The 13,234-nt window shown below is 46.8% G+C and overlaps 1 protein-coding gene across 1 annotated transcript; it reads right to left on the bottom strand.

Moving 5' to 3' along the window:
- Nucleotides 1–208: 208 nt before the first annotated feature.
- nacad (NAC alpha domain containing) lies at nt 209–13,059 on the bottom strand. Its single transcript, XM_027010781.3, has 9 exons — nt 12,786–13,059; nt 2,730–7,676; nt 2,267–2,527; nt 1,962–2,050; nt 1,591–1,662; nt 1,321–1,467; nt 997–1,131; nt 581–703; nt 209–345 (listed from the first exon to the last, which is right to left on the bottom strand). Exons 1-9 carry the CDS (start codon nt 12,868–12,870, stop codon nt 331–333), a joined length of 5,874 nt encoding a protein of 1,957 aa, XP_026866582.2. The 5' UTR covers nt 12,871–13,059; the 3' UTR covers nt 209–330.
- Nucleotides 13,060–13,234: the final 175 nt, after the last annotated feature.

Below are 13,234 nucleotides of genomic sequence, written 5' to 3'. Positions count from 1 at the left end.
AGAGCGCCACCTGCTGGGAGTTTGCTGTTATAACAGACTCGTGTTGGACTGTGTTGGTTTTGACTGAAGCGTGAACAAACGCTGCTGCTACACGTGCCAATTACAACATATTCGTCAGACTGCGCGGGGGTGATCACAGATTTATCTGGTGTCCAATAGTAACTAAACACAAACAAACAAACACAAAAAACCCCACCAACCAGCCTGCTGTGGTTATTAACAGTTTATTGAGCAGGTAAGAGGGTTTCCGTACGTACAATATAGCAGCATTACTGAGAGGAGCGCAGGGTGTGGCAGGGAGGAAGCAGGGACCAAGCAACATCTCTTCTCTCACATGGTCAGCTCCTAGAAATGGGTACAAAGAAGAAAATCGCGCTCATGCCCTGTTTTTATACATGTGAACATGGGCAGAAGCCCTTCTCGGGGATCCCCTCCAGTCAAGCTGCCATTTATTTTATCGTCATTGATTTCTTGGAATAGGGAGCATAAAGCACATTTGCATTTCCCCCCAGTGTTATTCAGAACGGGTATTTTCTGCATCAGTATAAACAAACGAGCAACTCGAAGGAAGGCGTCTTACCATAATAGCGTTGACAATGTCGTTCTTGTTGTGGCGTAGCGCACGGACGGCTTTAGCCCGGGCCACGTTGGCCTGGGCCATCACCAGCTCTATATCTCTCTGCTCCAGCCCGCTCTCGTCCACCTGACACACCAAAGCACAACTTATGTCGCGGCTGCTCCAGGTACGGAAGTGTAAATTTGAGTATTTGAGTAACAAAGAGTGTTGAGCCAGAGAGCGGCTAACGTATGTTGTGATGGTTAGATGGAATTATCCACTGACTGAAGTGTGGGAGGCCACCCAGAGTTCCAGGATAATATCATTCTTGAATCTCTTTATTAATTATACCCTGTCTAACATATCTGTAATAATTGAAGTAAGCTTAAACGAGGCCAATTTACTAAAGGGTTGAGATGAGTGACAGAAATTGAATCTACCTCCTCTTCTTCTTCTTCGCTCTCCTCTTTTATGGTGAGACTGGGCATGATGTCAGGGGTCAAAGGTGAAGGGTCAAGGGGAACCTTAAATTTCTCTGCTGCAGCCTTGTGCACTTGTTGTGACAGGTCCTCAATCTGAAACGAAGGCATGTGTGTTGTTAATTTAATCTCTCTTCCTCACACATTCGCAGTTCTGCATTCATTGTACATAACATATGGCAATTTGGTTTGGGCAAAGTGAACTGTTTATTTAGCTTTCTCCTGACAGTACTTTTCTGAACTGAAAATCAGATACATAAAACTCTTTAGCACAAAGGTCCAAACCTTGGCTTCCCCAAAGACTATGTAGATATCCGATGCAGGGCTTTTGAAGACATCCGGGCGAGTAATGACAAACAGGATATTCTTGGACTTCCGGATGGTGATGCGCGTAACCCCGTGGATCTGCTTGAGTCCCAGCTTTGACATAGCCTTGTGGAGATAATGCCCCCAAGACAGGAAGGAATTTGAGCATTAGGTGCTGAGGAGGCTGAGCGGGGTATTTAAGTGCGAGTCATGTCGGTACTCCGCGGGCTCGGGCCAGGTAATGCTCACCTTCCGTGCCTTTTTCTCACTTCGGCTCTGCTTCGTTTTGCTCGCCGACTCATCAGCTGCAGTATGTGATATCTGAGAAAGATTAAATAAGAAATGAGGCGACAAATTGTAAAGCATGAAATACATCTTATTAGCATAAGTAAAGGTTTTAATGCATTTCATTTGCACTTTCCATAACAAAAGCTCCCAGCAGTGTTTGTTCCTAATGTTTGTATAGGGATAAAATTCAAAATATAGCTTTTTATGTTATGAATGATCCAATATAATTGGATTCTAATTCGCAGTTTATCATAAATTGTAACTTTGGGCAGCTGATCATTCAATGGTACTCTTATGTGGAAGTCCAAATGTATCTATTTGCAGTATGTCACCTGTGTGTCTGACGGTCTTAGGAGGCTTCCATCTGGATCCTCCAGCTCAGGCAGTGAACCATCGCTGTCTGTTTCGTTACAGGAGCCAACTATAAGCCCCACACACACACACACACACACACACACACACACACACACACACACACACACACACACACACACACACACACACACACACACACACACACACAGAGAGAGAGTGAATGAGTGCACTCAGATACCCTTTCAGCAAACAGTGTTGTTGAAATTGATTTAGTGTGCCAGACAGGATAGACACCATGCAGTAGACTTGCAATGAAACATACTGTTGTTTTTCAAGAGATCCAGTTCTTCTGAGTCCTGTCTTCTGTAGCTGACTGAGCCTGTGTCCTGATCAGTTGGCTTTGGATCTGGCTTTGGCCTTGTTTGCACAGAGGAGTTTAGAGTGGAACTGATGCATGGTAAGATCTCTTTTTCCTTGGGCATATTTGTTTTTCTGTAAGCAGGGCTAGCATCTCTGTGACCTGTGCATCCACTGGGAAGGGTGTAGGGGCTTTCAGGAGATACTGGTTTCTGTCCCGTACATACTGCTTACAAAAAACAGCAAAACATGTTTTCAGTAACAGTGGGCATACAAAAAATCTAACAAAATCAAATGAAACGTCAGTTAAACAATCTGACTGAAATGAATCAATCAAATCATTAATGATTTTACTAAACACTTATTATGATGCTAAGATTATGATGACAGTACTTATGTGTGTTTTTTGGTGCACAAGCACATCTCACCCTCCGCAGCGAATTGTCTGCAGGACTTTGACCTTACGCCTGACCGCTCGTTCACATCTCGATGCAAGTCCTGCACAGGCAGGGAAGCCACTAGTTTTTCCTCGGACTCCAGTGTTGCTGTTTCCACGCTGGGGACTTGAAGGGGGCTCTCTGACAGATATGAGCTGCTCTGGTCACTTGAGCCATCATTCGAAGCTGATTCAGTATGAGTGAGAAAACTGTGTATTTGGGAATTGTCCAATGAAGGCTGAGACTCCTGTATCGGGGTGGGAAGGTCCTCTTCCAGCACATCTGTAGATGAGGGAGAAGGAGAAGGCCTTCCAAGTTCTGCTCTCACTGTTCCGAGTGGTGTGCCCCCTACCTGATCATCGCTGATGTCTCGTGTGCTTTGTTGAAGTTCCAGACTTTCTGAGGTGCTATGGGCAAGTGCTTTTCCTTGATCTGTATTGGCATGATCACTAGATTCAGTCAAGCCCTCTGACTCTGTGAAAGGATACTGGGAACTGGAGTTTTCAGGGTGGGAAATCGGTTCGTTTGGTGTTTGGTCATGATCATTTTTTTCTGCCTCATCACTTTTCGTGTCCGCTTGCTGTTGAGTCTCGGTTGATGTGTTACTCGGCTGAGATTCAGGTGGGCTTTCTTCATGTTGGATCTCTTTCTTTTGCTCCGAGGCAGACACTGATTGGTAAAAGGCGACAGATACCTCGGATTTCAGGCCATGATCTGAATCAAGTCTTTTCCCGGCATGATCTGGTTCAGTGTCATACAGTTCTGTTTTTGTCATTTCGTTTGTGCTTAATTTCTGCGAAACTTCTGCATCATTTTGTTTTGTCTCCTGATGTGGCGTGATCTCAGCAGCACTGGCATTTGACTCTTCGTTCTGACATTCTCGTTCTTCTGTCTCTGAGAAACCTGCTTTCTGCATAACGTGTGTGTCCTTTTCATTCCTTTCCAAAATAGCATTTTCTCTGCCATTTTCCTCTGCTTCTGGACATGTTTTCTCGGTCTCCTCATCCCCCCTTTCCCTTAGTGAGAAACATTCAACTCTTTCCTCCTCTTGATCCTCAAAGGCAATTTCATTCTTTGGTTCAGTAAGTTGTCTGTCAATTACCCGACTACCAAAATTCTCTTGATTTTCCTCTTTTGTAATGTTGGACTGTACCTGTGAACCTAGATCTGTGGTATCAGTTGTAATCCCTGTGTCAGTGCATGTTGCTGTCTCTTTGTGTGCCAGAGAGCGATCAGATGACGAAATATCACGTCTTGACTCGCTTGATTTCTTCTTAGGATTGAAAGTGCCAAAAGAGCCTCCTTCTAATCTGAATACATACTTTTTTTCTAAAACTGGGGATTCAGAATTTGCCAGGCAAATTTCCTTTTCAATGCTTTGGTCTGAGGAACTAGGAACTGGGTTATTTGATTTGTCTGACACGTCAGTGGTTGTAATGGGCTCATAGAGATCATTTTGTTCATAGGAGCTTGTCAAAGTCTGTGCCTCTTCAAGTTCTTTTGCTGATTCCAAAACTTGCATTGCCTGTTTAGGAGGAATGTCAGGGCCACCATCTTGGCATATATTTGATATGGATTCTCCTGGAATGTTAAAATCTGTGTTAGGGGTCTGATCGTTCTCGTCTTTGCCATCATCTGAAAGGATATTCAATGACAGACACGTTGACTGAGCGCTTGGAATAACGGGCGAACAGCTTTTCTCGGGGTCATTCCATGTAGTCACCAGAATCTTTTCCGAATGCCGTTGTATAAGTGGATTGCTGTCTGGATTTTGAAGGTTGTTGGCATCATCCTCCCCTCCTCCTGCCTCTGACAGATCCTCGATAGACCTCCAAGTGGACAGGTTGGATTCCAACATGCCAGCCTCGATATCGGTCATCCTTTCTCCTAAGTCACAGTAGCTGTTGTTGTTGTCCTCAAGGTCAGCGGTGATGCCATCTCCGGCAGCGATGTTAGGGCTCACAGATCGGGCTTTGTTTCGCAGTGGCCCAGCTGTATCGCACAATAGCAAGTTTTCTGCCTCAGAGGCACAACACTCTCCCGGTGTCAAAGGCTCCAGCAGGGCCCGGCCCTCTGATGAAACGTTCCTTTCTGTCATGCTGTTTTCAGAGTTCTCTTTCTTTGGCGAGATGGCAAGCACGCCGTAAGTAGAAGAGGACATGTTTAGAGAGCTGAGAGTTGCGTCGTCGGTGCCAGGTTGATTTTCTGTCAGGTTATCTTGGTCAAGAGAGTGTTCAGATGGGGAGACATCAGCTGTGGTTAAGTTATCTGGCACATCGGACAGCTCGGGATAGGCACAAACTGGTATGTTTGTGGGGCTACAGTCATCTTTAGGGTGAGACAACAGAGGGACTCCTTTGTTGAGATCATTGGTTTCTGTCTCGTCAAGCCGGAGCGAGGTATTGACAAACTCAGAGTTGTTTCCATTCTTCTGGTCCAGATCTGGGTCATCCTGAGTGTTGAATTTATATTTTATACCTGCAGCTGTGGCTCCAAGCATGCAAAGGGCTAACTTATTACATGTCTCAGACATTTCATTTTGATCCACTGAGCTTGTCTGACTTTCCAACTCCTGGGGGGCTGTCTGAACCACTAGTTGAGACTCTGCATTGCACACATCATATGTTCCTTCCGTGCCCCTGAGGTCTGCACTCTGTGTAATATCCTTTCCTTGGTCCTTGACCTCTGTTGTTGAAAATACTGTCTCTGTACACTCCACATCTGGCTTTTTTTCTACAGTTATGTTTTCTGCACTTTGCACTGTGCAGTCTGGTGTCTGTTCATGAACTTCTGCATTTGGTGGCTCAGATGATCCAGATGATCCAGTGTCCATTTCACTCTCACTTCCAGACGATTCTGTTCTTGCATTGCTTACTGACTGCACATGGTCCTCCTGTCTGGGAAACTGCTGGGCAGGATTGACATCTCTCTCTGTACTGTACAGGTGGTCTTCATCGCCATTACAGGAGGTGGAATCACTCGATTCCTGGGTGTCATCCTGATAAGCAAATGACTCATCTATTCCGTCATTTATTGAGTTCTCAGAAAGTGAATTTAGGTAAGAAGCAGAGGTGTCTTCCTCATTTGGGTCTTCCACAACCCTTGATCCAATCTTGATGGCTTCAGCTTGCTCTTCCAAGTCATTTATGTCATCATCATCATCTTCATCATCATACTCATCCACATCTCCTTCCTCTTCTCCAGCAGCATATGCATCCATTTCATTTTCAGGCTCCTCGTCTGTAGGGAACAATGTTATCTCCATGGCGTCTGCCTGGAATATCAAGCTGGCATGGACAGGCAGCATGCATGCAGGAATCATTCCTTCTCCCCTAGGGCTATCCTCTCTGGAGCACCCATGGAAGAACAGGGAAGAAGATCCAATCTCACTGTACAAGCTATTATTATCAGTGTCTGAAATCTCTGAGGAACAAGTAGCAGGGGTCAGACTGCCCGTGTCCAGGGTAGCAGAAGCAGTTGCCAGCCGATGACTGAAGGGAAAAGAAGATGCCAGATCTGTGGGAAAGTCCTCCTCTGGGCTTAGAGGTGCATCCAGTCTGGTGAAATGCTCTGAGACACAAGCATCAAGATCAAGTTCTAGATCTTGATCTGGATCATCAAATGGCTGGGTTATGTCGGTAGCTCTCTGGATTTCTGCCTGCACTAAGGAGGCCTCAGATTCCCCTCCACCATCTTGTGAATCTGTGCTTCTGCCACTGCTGCTCCTGTGTGGGGAAATGTTCTCTGTCACCCACTGAGGCCTGCAAACCTTCCTGCTCGTTTGGTCCTCCTCATACTCCACGTCCTCGACCAGCCCTGGCATGGCAGGTTTACACAGACAGTGCTCCCTTTCGGCCCCCGTTCGCTCGTCCCCCAGCTCATCCCCAATCTCAGACAGAGATCCCACATAGCATGCAGGGGCCTCCTGCAGTTCAGCCTCTGCAATCAGGTTTGGGGAGCAGGAGTGAGAAGTGCTGGAGGTCCAGCTGCTGCCCTCTGCGGTTATGTAAGACCCAGAAGGAGACGTGGGTGGGGAGCACAGATCAGACTCATCAGCTGGGGATCCAGGACCTGTGCTCGGGCTATTTGGGTGCCATTGCTGCTTAAGGTGTGAACAGTAGGCCATCTTGATGGGTGTGGAAGGTGCTGTATAATAACGGTCTGGATCCAGTCCGGGAAGGACTCCGACACGCTGAGGATCAACTGGGTAGGGGGGTTCGGAAAAGGACAAGGAAGGCACTTCAGCCGGAGACGGAGCTAGAGGGTCTCCTTCATTGTCTGGGAAAAAGGTGCTGCTTTCTGTCAGTCCCGTGACTGCTGCTTTGGACTCCAAAGTTGTGCATTCGAGTAGCTCACCTAAGCTTGCCTCTGGCTCAGTGGTTGGGAACAAAGACTTGGCCTGGTCAAGTTTGGGACTCTCTTGACCAGTGTCGAGTTTGGGTTTCCCCTCGCCCCACGTCTGTGCCTGCAGCGGGAGTGAAAGCATGGCAGGCTCTGTGGGCTGGGATTCCGAACTAGGTGTACTAGATGTCTCCCCACCGGCGTTTTTGTCAAGCAGTCCCCCAATCTGTGACTCCATGTTCTTCAGCAGTGCTTCTTGCCCCATAACTACCCTTGCATCCATGGACTCTGGTTCTTGGTAGTCGCTCTCCACCTCACTCCCAGTTAAGACTTTAATCCTTTCCATTTTCACTGGGCCCCTTCTGCACACCCCTCTTCCGAAGCGACCCGTCAGCCGGCCCACTGACCGCCCTTCTGATTCAAAGCTGGCGCCCTCTGGTGGAGGTCGGGTGCAAGGGTTCGGCTTGGCCATAACCAAACGGGGGCCAAATGGGGAGGGGCACTGTGGGGGGAGCTTGGGCGGGGTTGTAGGAGATGGGCTGGAGGCACTATCACTTGGAGTAGAGGCTGTGGAGCTGGAGGTTTGTCTGGACAAATCTGAAAAAGAGGGCAATAAAAACATTTAATATGTAACAAATATCATAATGCTATTTGTGTTTTTTTATTTAGATTTGCAAGTGTAATGTTTAGCAGCTCAGATTTTTAAAATGCAATGTACTAACACCATTTGATTTCCTTGATCAGTACAACACAACACCTATTTTTGCTGTCTACAGTATTGTCATAAACATGACCGGCCTTCAGGTGAATCGATTCAAACTGAACATGTTTTTATTCAACTTTTTCATCACATCATGATGCCACAGCTTTGCTTGGACATTTTGCTTGAGATCTCATAAAATGGAAATTGGCACAAGTTTCGTATGCAGTACACATCCTGACAGGGCAGTATATTCTCATTTCACTGATTCTTCTGTGTCTAATGCAGTCACAGTGTGTTAAAATGTGCAGAAGCTGTGGCACTAAATGCATCACCAAAATTACATTAAGTCTGTATTAAGAAGGAAAATATATTTACATTTTTAAAATAATTTATTGCCAGTTCAGAACTGGCAAAATGACAGCGTCAGGTGGCAGTCATTCAGCACCGGGTCTACCCTGACTGATGTACAGGCAGCTTTCTCAGAAGCACTGTAATGCTGTCCGTTATCTTTCACTAACGCTACAGTGGAAAATAAGCCTTATTGTAGAAAACTCTCTATAACCGATATGAAGATTCTCACCCTAATAATCTTTTGAGGAAGCCCATGAGAATAGCTTGAGCCTGTGTTAACGCTGTGTTAAATGATGGATTATCCTTTAAAATGGCAAGCACTAGGGTCAAGCGGCATTAGAGGGAATATTTCCAGGAGCGTCATTTTGCCTGATGGTGGGGGGTATCTCAGTCTGACAGTGGCAAGTGGAGATCTGAATGTCTGTTAAGTGATTGTATCAGGGAGACGAGGCCCGTTTTCTGCCCACGTGGCAAACTGTCCATCAGCAATGACTTTATATGGGGAGGAAATTGCACAGCACGGTCAGCTACAGTTGCACGCACGCAGGCACTCACACACACACACACACACACACACACACACACTTGCGCAGTATGTGTGCATCAGTGTATATTTTTACAAATATGATGTTTGAACACGGAGAATGCAGGGTATCTGCATGGGTGTATGTACTGCTGAGTGTTTTCACCCAGAGGAGCTGCTATCAGCTCCTCACAGCAGTCTTTATAATCAGAAAGACAGGAGGAGGTAAGCTTTAGGAGGACTCTCTCTCTCTCTCTCTCTCTCTCCCTCTCTCCCTCCCTCCTCCTACCATCTATTCCTTCATGCTTCAGTATTTCGGTAACCTTCATTGCTTCATTTGGGGATGTGTTCTGGTGTTGAACTCTTCACGGAGTGACACTTTTAGCTCATGCTGGGTATTTGTCATTTTGATTGCTCATTTTTAATACTTTTACTCACTGGCTCTGCCTATTTGCTCTCTCTTTTTAAAATACCTACTTACACACACACACACACACACACACACACACACACACACACACACACACACACACACACACACGTGTGTGTGTGTGTATGTGTGTGTTTCAGTGCTTCAAAAATCCCCCAAATGCGACATTATATATCACACGTCATATATTATTGTAATTGCTTTAGTGTTTCTGTTTATTGATAAAATTGCCTACTGCCAACGTGGGATAATGGACATTCTGTTAGGACTTGGAAACCTGATCTTAATGAGCCAGCTTCAGGAAGAGGCCACCCAGCAAAGCGCTCGTCTACGCTCCAGCAGAGCTTGCAGTGGCTAATTCTTGAAATTCAACGTTTATATGCAACAGTAAAGTGGCTCAGCTGGAAGACGACACGCATCCCGTTACGTTGATGCTCGTGAGTATCATGTGGGGACAGTTTGGATTGAAGCATGCTTACCTCATGTTTCATACCCTCTACATTTCTTACCATCAAAGCATGTGCGTATGTACTTCCTCTCTGTCTTTATCTGGATCCGGATTTGTCTTGTGTCATTTGCCCTCCACATCCAGACCGTAATTTACATCTCGGCTCTCTAACTCAGAGCGTGCTACAAAGATCCTTACTGGCCAAAGCCATGCAAGAATCTGGCCAGCTTCTCTGTGTGTGTGTGCGTGTGTGTGTGAGAGAGAGAGAGTTTCTATACTCTGTTGTGTGTGCCTGTTTTTCTGCTGTGGGTGGCCTGCTGTGCTTAGTCATGATCCAAAATGATGACATCATCATGTTGCACACTGCAAACAGAACAACTCTTATGGAGCTGAAATGCAAAATACAACAGCAGTATCCTTGCCTGTGTGTGTGTGTGTGTGTGTGTGTGTGTGTGTGTGTGTGTGTGTGTGTGTGTGATGGAGAACATAAAAGAAAGGGCCTCTTGTTAGACAACCACACTGATTATACAAGATATTGTATAATCTAAGAGGTGACTGCAGAAATGTGAATGTGTGTGTGTGTGTTGGAGAGAGAGATTGTAATCGTGAGACTGAGTGAGAGAGAGAAGTGCATCAGTTCTTGAGCAGTTCTTGAGTAAACTTTTCTCACTCCAGGTTATACCTGCTTACGGCTTACACTTAAATAAACCAACAGATACATCAGTGTTCAAGTGTTTCTCTTTGTATGTGTGTGTGTGTACGCATGCGCATTTATGGGTATGTTTGTGCACACATGTGCCTCTGTGTGCATACAAGTGAGTGTGTACATGCACGCAAGTGTGCGTTTGCTTGTGTGTGTGCGCGCGTGTAAGTGTGAATGTCCTACCCGCCAAAGCCCAGGTAGTTTGCTAAACAGAACCGAACAGATGGTCCCAGGCCCATAATACCGTTCTTGTCTCCATCCACAGGCGGCAAGAAAAAGTATTAAAACCTCGAGTCAGCGTAGAGGACCACGATTCAGCTATTTTCCCAGAAGTCTCTGTCTGCGCCTCCCGTACCTGGCCAGCAGCGCAGCCTGTGCTCCCCTAAGCCATCGGGGTTCTCCTACACGGTTCTCTCAAGGTTGATATGGCGATGTGCTGATGCTGAGGAAAGCTCTCTGTTCTTTTCTGGCTGCTTCTGCTGGTGCAGAAAGTCCCTCTTCACTTGCGTGGTATGATGGCTAATAATAAATTAATAATTTAAATAGTTAGTCCTTGTCAAATTAATGAGCGTGAAGGGTTTAGTCGTCTGTGCGTGGCTGATGCTACCACAAGATGTAAGGAACTTTCATTACTTTGACCCGATAAACTTAGAAATGCCGCGCAGTGAGTGCTATTTATGTTACTAAATTATAGCGCACAGAATAATTAAAAAGATAAACGAAAGATGGGTATGTTCTGTGCCTGTTCATTGCCACGACGATTAGCTTTACGTTCGTATCCTTGAGGAACAGGCCTTCTGCAAATCTTTCAGAGTACCACACCTACACCTGTGTTATTCCATTTCTGTGTGGTCACCATAAGCTATGCTGGCAGTTTACTCTTGACTAACAAACGTGCCCTTACAGAAAAATGAATTTACTCAAGTCGGAAATCATTTTGGCTGCTGTTTGGTTTCCACTTTACCAGCTCTTTTGCACTGGTAAATATAAATTTTGCTTGGTGCCAAATTAAAGCACAGGCCTGAGGTGTTTGGACAGGGACTCGGGGGTTCTGCGTCTCTACTGCCGGACTTGCCATTCTACTGAACTCTGTGTGTGTGTGTGTGTGAGTGTGTGTGTGTGTGTGTGGGGGGGGGGGGGCGGGGGGGGGGCAGCTCTCCTTTTCCAGCTCAGAAATCTTGAATTGTTAAACCTATAATTTTAAGACGGCTCCTAAGCAGGATGTCACCGTATAAGATATGATTATTAATTAGGCACATTTGCATTTTCAAGCAATGTGCGCAGGAAAGGGGAGAAGAAATGTTTATTTTTGGAACTGTATTTGTTTTGCAAATGGTTGATTATTGTTATAAACAGAGGTCTGTAAAGCTGTTGGACCATTTACGTATATGACCTTCTATGCCCCAAATAAGCACTTTCTTGGTATATTGGAGTATGAATTTGTGTCAGTAACATTTTGAAACCTTTACGATGTAGCCTGTGTATTTCCACTCCTTTCCATCGCCCCATCTCACGTGATTAGTTCAGCAAGCTAAAGATAGTACCATAGATGAGAGGTCTTTATTCTTTTTTTTAGGCCAGTCTCCCTTCACACACAGGCCCGTGCGCACGCGCGCTAAGTATCTGAGAGAGTGATGATGGAAGTCATTATCACAGACCCGTACATTGCGGCCAGAATAGAAGGCACGGGTCTGCGCAACCAGTACAGAGGAGGCACCCACAGACACATCCACAGACACAGACATGACCTCTACTCTACCGACGGTGCTCTCTAGACAACACAAGCTGTCCCCTTGCACACAAACAAATAAATAAACAAACATCATTAAGGCATGTCTATCCTGGTCTCTCATGACAAGGCGACAGCAGTACAGTTATAAAAACATGAATGACTCAGTATCATAGCCATTATACACCGACGGTGAGAATCAACACTCCCAAACACTCACATATGCACACCCATGTACACACGCACACACTCTCACACACACACATGATCCTTATGGACCTTGCCGACAAGGCTAATTCAAAAATCTCCATAATCTCTATACACATCCCCAATTCATCGCATCCCAAATGCTTCAAGCCCACTTGTTTTCCTGCATCATATCAGTGTGATTTTCAAGCAGGCAGTTGCGTCAGCCACCTCTCTCTGGGCTGAGGGAGATGATGCTGGGTCCTGACAAGTGATGCTGTGTCATGCTGCCATGATGGGTGTGGATATACTACAGCTGCTCTTCTGGGACCATGCTGATGATGTTGCAGGGTGCGGCCAGACCCGTCTCTCTCTCTCTCTCTCTCTCTCTCGCTCTCTCTCTCTCTTTCCGCTCCTCTACCCTCATGTGTTCAGCCACCTCTCTCCTCCACAAATCCCCTTTCTCCCTTCTGCCAAGCCTCTTCTCATCCCCCTCTCTCTCTCTCTCTCTCTCTCTCTCTCTCTCTCTCTCTCTCTCCCCCCCTCCCCCTCCCTCCCGCTCCCTCGCTCTCCCTCTCATCCCCTCTTCTCTTTCACGTTGTCCCGTGCGTGAGCGGCCGCGGCTCGCCTCACCTGCTCCGGGGACGATGCCAGCGTCCGTGACCGGGCTGGGTGCGTCCCGCGCAGGGCCGCTGCCGTCCTCTGCCTCCCCGGGCATGATTCCGCCTGCCTCTGCTGTCTGACGCACTGGTCTAAACGAGCGTTGCGGCGCGCGGAGCTCTCCCGAGCCTGTGAGCGACACGGCGGGGCGTGTGAGTGCGCGGCTGTGGGTGAACGCCAAGTGCAGCGCAGAGGTGTGTCGGGCGACGGCCGTGTGGAATCTGAGAGAGAGCTGCAGTATTCGCTCCGACTGCGCGAATGCTCACCCCATCCTCTCTCTCTCTCTCTCTATCTCTCTCCTATCCTCCTGCAGTCTCATAACCTCCCCATCCCTCCCTCCCTCCCTCTCTCGTTCTCCCTTTCGCTCGCCCTCCCTCTTTCGTGCCTTCCTCGCTCTTCCCTCCTACCCCCTCCTCTGGCTC

This window comes from Electrophorus electricus, chromosome 1 (assembly GCF_041902795.1).
Source record: "Electrophorus electricus isolate QZ-2024a chromosome 1, ASM4190279v1, whole genome shotgun sequence".
In the NCBI taxonomy this organism is placed as follows: domain Eukaryota; kingdom Metazoa; phylum Chordata; class Actinopteri; order Gymnotiformes; family Gymnotidae; genus Electrophorus; species Electrophorus electricus.
Note: the sequence above shows the minus strand (reverse complement) of the source record. Positions and strands in the feature narration are given on the sequence as shown.